The sequence below is a fragment of the Anoplopoma fimbria genome, chromosome 13 (assembly GCF_027596085.1).
Source record: "Anoplopoma fimbria isolate UVic2021 breed Golden Eagle Sablefish chromosome 13, Afim_UVic_2022, whole genome shotgun sequence".
NCBI lineage: Eukaryota > Metazoa > Chordata > Actinopteri > Perciformes > Anoplopomatidae > Anoplopoma > Anoplopoma fimbria.
This window is the reverse complement of record NC_072461.1, coordinates 4827998-4843085: the sequence shown is the minus strand read 5'-3', so window position 1 is coordinate 4843085 and position 15088 is coordinate 4827998. Positions and strand designations below refer to the sequence as shown.

Here is a 15088-nt window from a genome sequence, read left to right as displayed (position 1 = left end):
CACGTATATATACGCGTATGTTTTGTAGCCCGCAACGTTGAATTACAGGCTGGGATCTCAGATTACAGAAAATTAAACAAGCAATAGGATAAACGCACAATAGCGTTAAATATTTTCTAAAATATGTATAGCTAAATCTGTAAATTGCGAACAAACCACGACCACAAAGCCCATAGAGGAGCCACGTTTGTTCATAGTGGTTTGATTTGTCCTTAAAACAGCGTTGAGGGGTTAAAAGCCCACGCTCAGGTTTTTGTTGTTGAGTCAGTTCGGGTTTTTTTTGCAGCTGCAGTTTGAATTAATTACTTTCGTTTACAGTATTCATGTAAAATATTCCAGTTAGAAGATTAATTTGCATCCAGCAATGTCAAGTTGTTCAACTATCCACTTAACTTTCCCGCAGTGGGACGGGGGCTCACGGAGAATCCGCTTTATGTACCTGGTGAATCTGACATCGTTCAGTCTGACAGAGTGCTCCAACAAGGTGAGCAGGGCTCAAAGAGATTATTTTTAAACGACAATTGTTATTACAGGATATTTGTTTCTTTATAATGTAATCCTTGGCTTATTAATTTTTTTACAGGGCCTGTAATAGGCAATAAATAAGTCCATGAATATGACAAATGAGTTTACAGATAATTTAAATTCCTCCTTGTCATTGTGGAGGTTGATGTATGGTACCCTACAGTCTATGGGCCATAGCATGTATATAAGAAGTAATGGGCATGTCTATGGGTTACACTCGTTGTCTTTTTGATTCTTAACAGTTCATTTTGTTTGTTCGCCCTCTGGCGTTTCGGAGAATAATGCAGTGTATTAGTATAAATGAATTGTGATATGTTGCAGCCTAAGTGCCTTCCCATTTGTATTAACACCATTTCAAGCCCTTACAGTCTCATTTACCATTTCACATTCAACCATTTACCAGATGACGTCAATCAATCCCTGAGGGTTCAGGGTTTAAGGCTTTAGGGGGGGCATTGGGATTGGGCCTATGAACCAAACCAAGCGTTGTTTGTTGTGCGTTTTGTCTCTTTTGTGTTAAATTGCTTAGACCCAAAATAAGTGTAGGTAGGATGAGAGAGTCTGTAACAATAACTGTATAAATGTGTGATTTAAGAGGCACTGGATTATTTACCCACTATATTATAGGCCTTATATGTAAACATGATATCAATATTACATGTTTTGAATATCAATACCAGTATATCAAGGCATGTAGCATCTCTTTATCTTTTTCAGAGTCCGGTGGTTCCTCTTTATTTAGGAGCTGATATCTTCTCCAACACGGACATCCGCACAGAGAACCATCCCAGATACCATGCCAAATTTGCCAAAAAAGGATTTGCAACAAAAATTAATTTTTCCTCAGGTGAAATACTCAAGAGACAATAATACCATGAAGCTTATCAATGATATTGCTTGCACCTCACACATACAACTAAATTTGACAAAGTTTCCTGTTGCAGCATTCAGGTTCCATGGGTTGAAGGTACATACTGCAAATAACAGCCTCTGGTTCTACAATGTTCAAGGACTTTTCAGAGTAGCCTTTGAGATGTACAGTAAGCAAGAGCAGCTTGCTGTGCTGGAGAACTTCCAGGTGCAGTACTGTTGACAATATGCACGTCCTTAAGTTGTATATATTTGCTTTGTTTTATATACATATACCCCAATATATCTTTTGTTTTGATATATTTCTGTCTTTCCTTTGTAGGATGTTTGGAAATCGCAGATAAACGACAGCCCCCTGAAAATGAGTTACAGTCTTAATGTGCAGCTCGAAATGCCACAACCTCAGCATTGCCATGTTGGCAGGGAATCAGTGGATGTGTATTGCAGTGACACAGGTGATACATCAGCGGATCACGATTATTGTTCCTTTCCCAAGCAGAGCTTGCAGGCTGAGCAAAGCCAACAAGTTATATCCACAGTGAGACAGAAATTGCACAGCTTGGATGACAAACTCTCCACTGAGACTCAAAGCAACACCGAACAGCTGGAGACAATCTTGATGCTTTTGGAGAACATTGATCGTTACATAAATGGGAATCTAGAAGAAAAGGATGTGACAGAAACTGTGTTAACCCTGCTAAAGGCCAAAGACTGGGGCTATGCGTATTCAAGTTCCCTGCTTTGTGGTATAGGACGGTGGCTAGGGCAACAGTTTCATGCGGCCAACAGCGGCATCAGCCAGAAAGTGGAGGGCTTTAAAGTTCAGCATATTGAGCGAATTAGTGACTTGCCACCTGCAGAAGAGCTAGCCACAGAGCTATTCCCAGAAGCCATGCAAACACTGCTGCTTCATTGGATGGGCTTAAGTGATGAGTCCACTGTGGAGAAGAGGCACAGCGAGTACCCAATCCTGCTCCTTATCCTTGAGTTTGCCAACCACAACCTCATCACTGGTGTGGCTCATGTGCTTTACTCCAGTCTTATATGTAAATAGGAGGGTATTTCCATTTAGGTGTTAACACAAAGACATAACTGGAACAATGTCCTGTACTATAAAACATGTTTTTTTTTGTATGTGAAGTTGTCCTTTCTTGCTTTGGACAGTATTTTGTTTTCAGAACATGCTATTTTTTAATCAGGTTTGGTAGCAACTAGGGCTGGGTGATCATTCAATATTGTTTGACTTTCTGGGAATCATATTGCCATGACATCATTTTATGTTTTGCAAAATTATTGATTCCAAGCAAGTTGGTTGACAAAACAAGTGACACTTTATTTAGATGGATGAGTTATTTTTATGATGTAATGCACAGTTCCTTAACAAAGTTCATATATCTTGACCTCAATTTCCATATGATTTTGCCTTCTTTATATTGCTGTATGAATGGAATTAGGAAAAAGAATGTATTAAAATGTTATCAACACCCAGCCCTGTTAACACAAGTTAATTTGAACGTAAATGTGATAAACAACAGCTATCGCATAAGAACAAACAACGGGAGGTGATGTATGAAAAATCTTATTCAACACAAAACTAATTTATTTCAATAACATTTGAAGTATGTGATTTCTCCTGTCAAGCGTATTTGTATCCATGGCTTCCATATGACAAAATGTATTACAACCCACCATTTTGTTTTTTTCAAATCAGGAGAAATTAATCTGTGGGATTCTGATAATCCAAATAAGCTTCAGATGCTTTTCGCTAAATGAATGTAAACAGTGTTCACTTGAACCACATTATATTCAGGTTATGTTGAAACAATCACATATCAATATATATTCGAGTTAAAAAAAAGCTACCACATTATTCAAAACAAACATCTTATTTTAACCAGTATCAACCAGTCAAACTGATGCATCCTTTTGCAAAGATTACAGTACAGATCATAAACACTGAGACAAACTCAGCATCTGGCTATTTACATTATAATGTTCCAATATGCGAGATGTTTGCCTATAAATAAATTACAGATTCAGAGCAACATCCGTGCAAGCTTGAGGGCTAGCGATGAATTGGTGGTCCTAAATGATCAGATGAGTGCCAAGACAGCCAATGTTTGGCACTAGATGGAATCCATTCCACGTGAGAATGAGGATGTGAAACCGAGGCCCATTCCCCTCTGGGTGTGTGTCTGAGACCGAGCCATCTCATACTGAACGTCAAGGTTCCTAAACATCTCCTCCTGCTTTTGAAGAGTTTTCAAGCCTTCATCATTAAGTGGTTTAGCAGCTTCAGCCTCTTCTTCATCCTGGAAAGACATCAAATTCAATTAACTTCCAAAAAGTTCAGATTAGAAGGCTGTAAATGTTGAGAGAAGATTTACCCATTGGTTAAATAAAGTAGCAATTATACTTGCCTTAATACCCATTAGTTTGCGGAATTTAACATTTTGGTTCTTGTTTCCAAAGTTCAGCTTCTCCCACAACTCAGCTGTCTGTGACTTGTCCTTAAAAACAGAAATGATAAGCATCATGTAATTATAAATAGTAAATGCCCTGTACTTGTACAATGCTTTTCTAGCCTACGACTGCACAAAGTGCTTTTAACACTAGATGTCACACTAGATTCACACAGACATTTATACACTGATGGCAGGGTCTACCATGCAAGGTAAGAAAGGAAATGCTGGATATGCATAAAATTGCTAGATAAATAAGAAATAACAGCTAAATTTAATCTTACCCCCTCCTTCTTTCCCTGCCATAGCATTTTCCTCTTTTTCTCCTGCTCTGCAAACTTCATTGGGTTTACAGCGGATGGGTTGTAGTAGCTGGGTACAGCGATACCAGTCTCTGCCAGTGTTTTTGCTTGAAGGGCTGCCATCTGTGCTGCCATGGCTATCTGTGGTGTGACCTGGGTCCCAGAGGCCAGGAGGGCTGCCACATTAAGGGCAGGGTTTGAGGTGGCAGCTGCAGCTGCGACTGTTGCAATAGGGGCAGTCACTGGAAAAATAAATACACAGACCAGCATTAGCTAACTGAAAGTTGACTCAAATGATCAAGGTCTTGAAAGGCACAATAAGCCCTTCTCACCTGCAGCTATCTCCTGCTGTTGCTGCTGCTGTTTCTCCAACAGTTCCTTCTCCTTCTGCTCTTGTAGTTTCTTGGCTCTCTCCAGCCTGGAAAAACAGATAATGTTACTCATTTGAATTAAAAGCCCTTTGTTCCCACTGCTGTTTACCTAAAAGTGATATTACTTGTAGGCAAAAAAAATCATAGCTCCACATGTTGGAGACACCAGCCAGACTTTTCATTTGTATTTTTTGAGCATCTTTGCTGTTTGTAACAGGGGACAGTAGAGATTTGAAAGGAAAGGAAAGTAGAGAAAGGAAGAGTAACATGCAACAAAGGTCCCCGGCCAGACTCTAAATGTGGACATCACACTGACATGGTCAGTGTCTAAGGGATCCAAACCCCCACTACACCCCAACTATCTCCATTTTATGATTCCTTGTTTTCCTACCAACGTGGTTTTATGAACAACGCTCTCTGGCATGTGCAACTTGGATGATAAATCAGATTACAGCCAAACCCAGTGGTCTACAACTTCAATCTGAAAAATTTCAGGATTCAATGGTGGCTGATGGTGGGTTTTAAATTTATTTCTCTGTTTCGTTCCATTAATGCTACCTAATCTGTGTTTTGCCTGCTAGCTACGTCATATTCATTAACTGTCAGGCATTAGTAGGGCAGTAAAAGTTTTCAATGTATGTATGATTTATATAATCATGTAGCTGCTATTACACAGATGCAATAAGCACCTCTACCATTATCTTTGATTTGGCCAAAACAGAACGACCAACCTTCTATACTGTAAATGCCCTATAAACTGTTGCCTTGCCTTCTGGCCAGGGCCTCTTGTGCATCCATAGCTGCGTTTCGGCCCCGGAAGGCAGGTGGATTAACAGACCTGCTTCGACTCTTTCTGCGCACTTTCTCACTCCTTTTCTTTCGGTCCCTGATGGAACAACCAAAAAAAATAACATCAATGAACATACTGTTAATAACAAGTTAAATGGTAAGCATGCACAACAAGAGTTCAAAAATACTTAATCCCTACAAGATATACTGATAATTCAATTAAACTCACCTGCTCTTACTGCGACTTCTGCTATGATGACGGTGTTTGGTCCTTGAACCTGAGCGAGACCTAGCTTTCTTCTTCCTGTCCCGGCTGCGTGATCGCCGTTTGTCCTTACTTTTGCTGTGAGGCCGCCTGAAAGCAATAGGATCAATCAATACAAATCAAAGAAATGACTGGCATGCCTTATAGTGCTACCATACATGTATCCTTGATAACTCTTAAGAACAGATAAACTGCTGTGTATCAAAAATGTGTATTTATTGAGACCAGAACTTCTATTACAGAAATTATGAGAAACTTGTATACTGCTGGGCTTTCAGTTATCCCAAAAATATTCTTGCCATGGCATCATTAATCCAGAAACTATAACATACCAACAAATTATTAAAGAAGCTAAACCAGCTGAACATATTTCTTTATGCAGTTTATTGACCAGACTAACCTCTCTCGCGAGTGTGACCTGGACAAGCTCCGGCCCTTTGAGGATCTCTTGTCTTTGCGTCTGGATCGCTCCTCTCCATTCTCTGCTGAAAGTCTCTCTGGCTCTTGCCGCTCGTCTGTTTTTCTGTGTGATTTTGATGGCTTCTCAGAGTCCCTCTTTCGTGCCTGTTTTAAGAAGAAGTTGTCTCTTTCAGGAAAATAGTGCAACAAAAAGAGTTAGTACCATGGCTTATGGCAGACGGTATTAAATTTTGACAAGTTGAAAAAATCCTTGTCTTTAAAAATCCACTTTCAAAACATAAAAAGAATGTAATTCTGTGATCATGGTTGCAAGTGTGGACATTACTATAAAATGGACTCATTTGACTACACTAATTTCAATGGAATTCCATCATAGACTGAAAACTCTGTTTAGACAGCAACTTGGCCCATAAAATAAAAAAACCTTTCTCCAACTAATTTTTCTGTTACTGTAGCACTGGAAGTGCATCAGCATACTCAGTTTTTAAAGTACCTGCATGAGCCTTGCACTTTTTGTACCCACAATGCACTTACTGTGAGTCACTTTGGATAAAAGTATCAGCTAAATAAATGTACTATATTAATATAATGTAATATAATATAATAATGTAACTAATCAAAGCTAGTATGTTTGGAACTTTTTACATCTTGTAATAGTGTGCATGCAAACCTTACAATCTGTATCTCTGGGAAAAAAATCTTAATTGTGGTTTGTCAGTTCAGCAACGACAATTAAATGTTACTAAAATGCTTTGAGTTTTAAATCATTGAAAGGTGAAAGTAGGGATGGGCATGTGAACATAGTTTGGAGTTGGTCTTAATTAGTATGATGTGTCATATCACTAAAGAGGGGGGCAGTAGTTGTTACTCTTTATACAGACATACAAGTCTGACATAATTACATAGGCAATGAAAAATCGCCTTTGGATAAATTAGAGGATTCATTTGTTTAATTATGCCCATCCCTAGCTGTAAGAGATGAAGAGTTAATTAACTTTTCTTTCTGCAAACAGTGTGAGACAAATAGGAGTTTGAATGGCAGATAGTTACCTGTCCCAGTAGTAGACATATTATTTTGCTATGTCAGCAGGGTCTTCTGTTCAGTCTCTTCGTGCATTAGCACGCTGAGTATGATTTATTATAGAAATGTTATCATGTGATCTACACACAGTATTTAACAAAAAAAAAAAAAAATCTACTCTTCACCATTTATTATGGTTACAAGTAATGACAGATATCCAAGGATAAAAACTTCCTTTGAGACATGTCAACATGGGGAAGGTAAAAAAGGACCCTTTCCATGTGAGTGAGCCCATCTCAATCTCTTTCTTTTGTTCTTAATTTTGGTTACTGTTACAAATTAAACCTTATAAAACATACTCACCTCAACCTTAAATTCACAAGGAATACAACTTAAGCGTTCTAAATCACATAAAATGTGTTTCTAGTCATAGAAATTAATTCATATATTACCTCTTTACTCCTGCTACGACTCCGTCTGTATTTTCTGTCACCTGGAAACAGCAGAAAGCACAGTGATGACAAATATACATTGACCTTTTCAGCAGACTTGTAAAACAAGATTGAGAAGAGCACATTTGGACAATCACACAGTAAAGCAACTGCTTATCGTACTTATTGCATTTCCTGGACAAGATAATGCAGTTCTTCCTGTTGGGGATTTGACTATTTTTGTTTTTAAATCAGTGGTGAGATGTTTTCTTTCAAAAACTTTTACAGATGAATCTAATGAGTATACTGAAAACAAATTTCAAACTGTAGCCCAAATTATTCTGGCATTTTCAGCACTGTCTTGGTACTGTTACTGAATACTAACGTTTCTGGTCCCTGGAGCGTGACCTTGATCGTGAACGGTGGTGTTTGGAGCTCCTTGGAGATCTGGATGTCTCCATGCTGTGTTTTTTTCTGTGATGAACTGGGGAGCCTGTTCTGTTCAAGTCGACCGAGTCATCGTCGCTTCCCTGGAAGAAATGGATACGAGGTTAACGCATTCAGCGGGAAATCGTGTGGTTTCGTATAGAGAAAAGACGCAATGAGTGATACTGTGAACCACGCCCATATGCGACCAAGGACTGAAAAACTATAGCTAGCTAAAACATCTGATTTAATCATGTCAAAGGATTATTTTAGGTACATATGTCCACCAGTTCATAAATAAGATGATGATGGGACAAGTAAGCAAGCCATTAGCAAGCTACTATAGTTTGCTAAGGCACTTGCAAACATGATAGGTTAGCTTTCTGATTTATCCACATGCCACTGGAACACAAGTTACAGACTGTCAAAATGATTTAGCTGAAGTTACAGGGTTATCATTAGCCTAAGACTGGTATCTTATTGCAGACCCAGTTTTTAGTTTGGCAGTTTATTAAAACCAAGTTAAGTGTTCTTTAACATGTTGGTAGTGCGTATCACCACCCAGTTATTTTTGAGCAATTTTTTGTTGTTGCAGAGAAATTAACTGTTTCCCCTTCTGACGGGTGCGGGACTAAAATGCGCTGTGTCTCTGTGCTCAAGCATTAATGTCCTTGTTGTTTACCAGTGATGTAACGATTCTGGAATTTCTGACTTGATATAATACCTTTAAAAAAATCGATACCATGGGGAAAAATGGACAAGATTGAGAGAATACAATTTTACATAAAAAATATATATGTAACTTGCAGTATTTAGTCAACTCGCTGTCAGAGAGATGAGAGAGCACAAAGTGCAGCTGTCACCAATATACATATATTTATAAAAACTGTAATAACATTATAACGGTTTCAAATATTCAGTATTGGTATTTATCAAATTTTATATTTTTTACAATGCTACTGTATACACTCCCAAGGGAAGTTGACATTAGCCCATTAGAAATGTTGAATCATTTCGCTCGTTGTTACCATTCATCCACCAAAACACACTCACAATTGGGATCTGCAACATGTCAAATACACAATCATTTCACACTCTCACTGCATCACAAATGTAAATTGTATAGCCTGTTCTAAAGCTAAAATAGAGTTTAAGATTGCTCAAAGCAATTGTTGATTGATTTATCAGGATACTATTTGTTTGATAAAATAAGATAATCCTTTATTAGTCGCGCAGCGGGTAAATTTACAGGATTTACAGCAGCATAGATATAGTGCAAACAAGGTACATAGTAGAAAAAACAAACAAGCATTTTAAATAACTAAAAAAAAATATCTTATAAATACATTCAGCCCTACCAAATGGTAACAGTAAGGAAAACTATACCTAATATGTGTACTAATCCAATGAATCGCCACCTTATCGTGGTGGAGGGGTTTGTGTGCCCCAGTGATCCTGAGAGCTGTGTTGTCGGGGGCAATAGCTCCTGGTAGGGTCTCCCAAGGGAAAGTGGTCTCGGGGGAGGGGTCAGACTAAGAGCGATTCACCAAACCCCAATGAATCGGACGATGCAAGGTTGTGGCACCTCGCCCGGAATAGGGAAACCGGGGCACCCTCCTGGAGCCAGACCTGGTAGGGGAGCTGGCGGCGTCTGGTGGCCGGGCCTTGGCACATGGGGCCCGGCCGGGCCCAGCCCGAAAAAGCTACATCGTGCCGCCACCCTGTGGGCCCACCACCCGTAGGGATAGGCATTGGGGGTCGGGTGCAATGTGAGCTGGGCGGCAGGCTGGGGCGGAAACCTGGGCGTGCTGACCCCCGGCATCACAGACTAGCTCTAGGGACGTGGAATGTCACCTCTCTGGCGGGGAAGGAACCGGAGCTGGTGCGGGAGGTGGAACGCTACCAGCTAGATATAGTTGGGCTCACCTCCACGCATAGCACCGGTTCTGGAACCAAACTCCTGGAGAGGGGCTGGACTTTTTCCTTTTCCGGAGTTGCCCAGGGTGAGAGGCGCCGGGCGGGTGTGGGGATACTCACAAGCCCCCGGCTGAGCGCCGCTGTTCTGGAGTTCTCCCCAGAGAACGAGAGGGTCGCCTCTCTGCGACTGGGAATCGCAGGAGGAAAGTCTCTGACTGTTGTTTGTGCCTATGCACCAAACGGCAGTTCGGAGTACGCGGCCTTCTTGGAGTCCTTGGGTGGTGTTCTGGAAAGGGCGCCGACTGGGGACTCCATAGTTCTTCTGGGAGACTTCAACGCTCACGTGGGTAACGACGGAGAAACCTGGAGGGGTGTGATTGGGAGGAACGGCCTGCCCGATCTGAACCCGAGTGGTGCTTTGTTGTTGGACTTCTGTGCTAGTCATGGACTGTCCATAACAAACACCATGTTTGAGCATAGGGAGGTTCATAAGTGTACTTGGTACCAGAACACCCTAGGCCAAAGGTCTATGATCGACTTTGTAGTTGTGTCATCAGACCTGCGGCCGTATGTCTTGGACACTCGGGTGAAGAGAGGAGCAGAGCTGTCAACTGATCACCACCTGGTGGTGAGTTGGATCAGGTGGCGGGGGAGGCTGCCGGACAGACCCGGTAAACCCAAACGTGTAGTGAGGGTGAACTGGGAACGTCTGGCTGAGGATCCTGTCCGCAAGGTCTTCAACTCCCACCTCCGGAACAATTTCTCGTGCATCCCGGGGAGGCTGGGGACATGGAATCCGAGTGGGCCATGTTCAAATCCTCCATTGTGGAAGCTGCTGCTAGGAGTTGTGGTCGGAAGGCGATCGGTGCCTGTCGTGGCGGCAATCCAAGAACCCGCTGGTGGACACCAGCGGTGAAGGAGGCCGTCAAGCTGAAGAAGGAGGCCTTTCGGGCTTGGTTGGCCGAGGGTCTCCTGAATCAGCAGGCAGGTACCGGTTGGCCAGAAGGGCTGCAGCTGCGGCGGTTGCTGAGGCAAAACCCGGGTGTGGGAGGAGTTTGGCGAGGCCATGGAGAAGGACTTTCGAATGGCCTCAAGGAAGTTCTGGCAAACCGTGAGACGACTCAGAAAGGGGAAACAGGGCTTTTCTCAGGCTGTGCTCAGCAGGGGGAGAACTGCAGACCCGGACTGGGGATATTGTCGAGCGGTGGAAAGAACACTTTGAGGAACTCCTGAACCCGACCAACACGTCCTCTGTGGAAGAGGCAGAGTCTGAAGACTCAGGGGAAGTCTCGTCCATATGCCTGGCGGAGGTCGTTGAGGTAGTTAAAAAGCTCTTCAGCGGCAAAGCGCCAGGAGTGGATGAGATTCGACCGGAGATGCTAAAGGCTCTGGACATTGTTGGGCTGTCTTGGTTGACACGTCTCTTCACTGTCGCGTGGAAGTCGGGTACAGTGCCTGTGGAGTGGCAGACCGGGGTGGTGGTTCCCATTTTCAAAAGGGGGACCGGAGAGTGTGCTCCAATTATAGGGGTATCACACTGCTCAGCCTCCCCGGGAAAGTTTACTCCAGGGTGCTGGAAAGGAGGCTCCGTCCGATTGTCGAACCTCAGATTCAGGAGGAGCAATGCGGATTCCGTCCTGGACGTGGAACAGCGGACCAACTCTTTACCCTTGCAGGTCTGTTGGAGGGTGCATGGGAGTTTGCTCATCCAGTCTACATGTGTTTTGTGGACTTGGAGAAGGCCTTCGACCGTGTCCCTCGGGGAGTCCTGTGGGGGGTACTGCGGGAATATGGGGTACCTGGTTTGTTACTACGAGCCATTCGGTCCTTGTATGACCAAAGTGAGAGCTGTGTCCGGATACTCGGCACAAAGTCGAGCTTGTTCCCAGTGCGTGTTGGCCTCCGCCAGGGCTGCCCATTGTCACCAATCCTGTTTGTGATTTTCATGGACAGGATTTCAAGGCGCAGCCGGGGGAGGAGAGTTTCCGGTTTGGGGACCTCAGAATCGCATCCCTGCTTTTTGCAGATGATGTGGTTCTGTTGGCTTCTTCAGAACGTGACCTTCAGCACGCACTGGGGCGGTTCACAGCCGAGTGTGAAGCGGTCGGGATGAGAGTCAGTACCTCCAAGTCTGAGGCCATGGTTCTCTTCCGGAAAACGGTGGATTGCACCCTCTGGGTTGGGAGTGAGTCACTGCCCCAAGCGAGGGAGTTCAAGTATCTCGGGATCTTATTCACGAGTGAGGGTAAAATGGAGCGGGAGATGGACAGGCGGTTCGGTGCAGCGTCAGCAGTGATGCGGGCGTTGTACCGGACCGTTTTGGTGAAGAAGGAGCTGAGCCGAAAGGCAAAGCTCTCGATTTACCAGTCCATCTACGTTCCAACCCTCACCTATGGTCATGAGCTTTGGGTAGTGACCGAAAGAATGAGATCGCGAATACAAGCGGCCGAAATGAGCTTCCTTCGTAGGGTGGCTGGGCTCAGCCTTAGAGATAGGGTGAGGAGCTCAGACATCCGGAGGGAGCTCGGAGTAGAGCCGCTGCTCCTTCGCGTCGAAAGGGGCCAGCTGAGGTGGCTCGGGCATCTGATCAGGATGCCTCCTGGACGCCTCCCTTTAGAGGTTTTCCAGGCACGTCCAACTGGTAAGAGGCCCCGGGGTAGACCCAGAACACGCTGGAGAGATTATATATCTCGTCTGGCCTGGGAACGCCTCGGGGTTCCCCAGGAGGAGCTGGAAAATGTTGCTGGGGAGAAGGACGTCTGGAGGACCCTCCTTAGCTTGCTGCCCCCGCGACCCGGCCCCGGATAAGCGGGAAGGAGATGGATGAATCCCAATACACTTTTAATGTGCATATCCTTTGTAAAAAGTATCTATTTTAACACCTTCTTTTGCTTATTATTTAAGACCACTAAAAACGTTGCTGGTCACTGTACATCCTTTAATAATGGTACCTGTTTGACTTTAATCAACAGAATAATATGATTTAGTATCGTTACAGTCACGTGGCCCAGGGATCAACATTACCATCCACAAAACAGCGCTTTTGAATGTTCTACCAAAAGCTTCAATTATACCTTAGTCCACTAAATAAATAGTAATGTTAGCAATACAAAATGTAAAAAACAAACTACTCGTGTGACAATCTCCTTAGCCAAATCAAAACACGACAACCACCTGGCCTTCTTGAGTGTCACGACATTGCTTTTTCGGGGCAATCAAACAAAAACAAGCCAGTTAGCCGATATGCTACCTTCGCTAGCTAAAGCCACTGCTCATACTAGCAGGTTCAGCGTCAGCTAGGTGGCTAAGCTAACCTACGCTAACCGCCATCTTTAAGAAAAGGGATTTCTAAATATAATCCTATACCTATACTAACGTTACTTAGATCTCCCTGCATTTATGTAGATCTGGAAACCGTTATCTGATGGCACTTACCGACATAATCCCGAAGCACACTGCAGGTAATATGTAACAACAGTGTTTCGTTGCCCGTGTATACGTAGCCACACGGAGAGGAGCGGAGCTGCTGCACGGCCGCTGACTGGCTCAGATAACTCGACCCGGGTTGCCAGGTTTTACTTCTTCTATCCCACGCATTCAGGCAAATGCTAACAGAGTTTTGTAACCCATATCGAGATATAGCGGGCCAAACGACAATAAGGGGAGCAGCAAATATCTAGAAATATATAAGGTAACTGAATTTTCACGAAGTAAACTCAATAATGAGCAATTCAATATCAATTAGGAGATATTCAATGTTTGCCATTGTGAGTGCAGAGTTGTGAAGGTTGATAAACTGTTATAGGAGGAATCGTGTTGTTTTTTTGTTTTTTTTTAACTGAAAATACATATAAAGCACCGATGAATGATCTTATTTTCAAAACACTGCCGTAGATTCAGCAGTACAGTCCGAACTCTTTGGTTAATGGACCGAAACGTATCCAACCTGGCAACGCTACGAGCTTCTCCGGATGTTCCTTAAATGCCCCGCCCCTCTGTTTGAACTGTTGCTATTTTCCCCTAAATCTGGACTGTCAGGCAGCACTTTCACTCAGACCTTGAACTGCCCAAACAAGGTTCGTCGATTAAATGCCTAGGTTTGGATTAAAAATGGATACTATTGAAATATGGACTGTGGTCGTGGTTCAATTTTGCCAGAACAAAACAAGGGAGCATGGTTTATAATTAGCCAAGGATGGAAGTTGTATCTGTCAGACAAAACTCAGGAGTGTCACACCCAAGTCACACTACAGGAACCCGCCAAATTCTAACACTCATACTGTTGATGTATGTCCAATTTCTGTGTCGTAACTTTACCTTTCTGATTATTTCAACGGAGTGGTGAGTTACTATTAGGTTACTTTCAACTGTTGCGTTACCTACATATAATGTATATGCGTATACATGTTGTTGTAACTCTCTACTGAATTAGCACACGAGCATTAGCAACTAGACAGAAATCATTTTGAGATCAAAGTAAAATATCACGTTTTCTCCATGTATCTTAAGTCCACGAAATGGCGACGTGGAGAGACGTTGAACTTCTGACCAACGAGGACACAAACACTGTCCGTTTCGGCAGTGTGTCAAAGGAGGGGAATGGAAGCGGCTTGTATCAGCTGGACACGCTGGTCAAAATCTCCACTGCAAATGAGGTAAGGGATGTCAATATTTACATTGAAGTCACACGAACTCGAATATATTCTTGTAATTTGTCCCTGTTATTCCTCATAAAGTACTACAATAATATGCAGCGGATCCTTTAGGTGCAGTTTATCACACTACTTGTGACAGCACTGATCAATGATTTGATGGAAATGCTGGTCTTGCAGGTGCAGACAGATCCTAGTCTCTCCTCCTCCAGTGGTTCAAACTGGAACGTCGTTGTTGCTGACAAGACAGTTATCCTGTTTGACCAGAGCTATCAGACCATCCTGCTGCTTCTTCATTTTGGTATGTTATTTGTCAGATGTCAGTTTGTGTCCTCTGAGATGGCCTATGTGGCTGCACTCAAATCAGTGGATCCAATCATTAAGATGACTGATGGGCGTTGATTTCGCTGTGTCAAGGTTGCCTATATAATCCAAACGAAGTCAAGTTGAAAGTATTGTCAAGGTTCAGTCACATGCCGGATTTCTTTCTCCCTTTCCTATCATTGCAGTCTGACCGTTCTGAATAACTTCTGTACATTAATACCTCTTGTTTTTCAGAAACTGATGTGGATGCTGTTGATGTATGTCTGGAAGGACAGTTTTTGGTGGTCTGTGAAAGAAATGGAAACCTTCATTT

General features: G+C 42.9%; 3 protein-coding genes across 4 annotated transcripts in view; 2 read left to right on the top strand and 1 right to left on the bottom strand.

Annotated features, from left to right (window-relative positions):
- Positions 1-22: 22 nt before the first annotated feature.
- On the top strand, positions 23-2449 carry si:ch211-110p13.9 (uncharacterized protein LOC562347 homolog). Its single transcript, XM_054611156.1, has 4 exons — positions 23-484; positions 1243-1372; positions 1470-1603; positions 1718-2449. The coding sequence occupies exons 1-4, from the start codon at positions 365-367 to the stop codon at positions 2447-2449; spliced, it is 1116 nt and encodes a 371-aa protein (XP_054467131.1). The 5' UTR covers positions 23-364.
- Positions 2450-2710: 261 nt separating this feature from the next.
- Positions 2711-13672, bottom strand: rsrc2 (arginine/serine-rich coiled-coil 2). Of its 2 annotated transcripts, none has more exons than XM_054611154.1 (10): positions 13235-13672; positions 7842-7986; positions 7478-7518; positions 5985-6148; positions 5549-5674; positions 5300-5416; positions 4492-4577; positions 4142-4401; positions 3816-3905; positions 2711-3707 (listed from the first exon to the last, which is right to left on the bottom strand). In XM_054611154.1, the coding sequence occupies exons 1-10, from the start codon at positions 13238-13240 to the stop codon at positions 3522-3524; spliced, it is 1221 nt and encodes a 406-aa protein (XP_054467129.1). In that variant the 5' UTR covers positions 13241-13672; the 3' UTR covers positions 2711-3521. The 2 variants fall into 2 exon arrangements, with proteins under 2 accessions (XP_054467129.1, XP_054467130.1); XM_054611155.1 differs by having other exon boundaries at positions 5369-5416.
- Positions 13673-13831: 159 nt separating this feature from the next.
- Positions 13832-15088, top strand: part of kntc1 (kinetochore associated 1) — a 20093-nt gene continuing 18836 nt past the window's right edge. The window contains 4 exon segments of the mRNA XM_054610852.1: positions 13832-13875; positions 14309-14454; positions 14632-14752; positions 15010-15088. The exon segment at positions 15010-15088 is cut by the window's right edge and continues 37 nt beyond it. Of these exon segments, the coding sequence (XP_054466827.1) occupies positions 14317-14454; positions 14632-14752; positions 15010-15088 (338 nt within the window). The 5' untranslated portion in view covers positions 13832-13875; positions 14309-14316.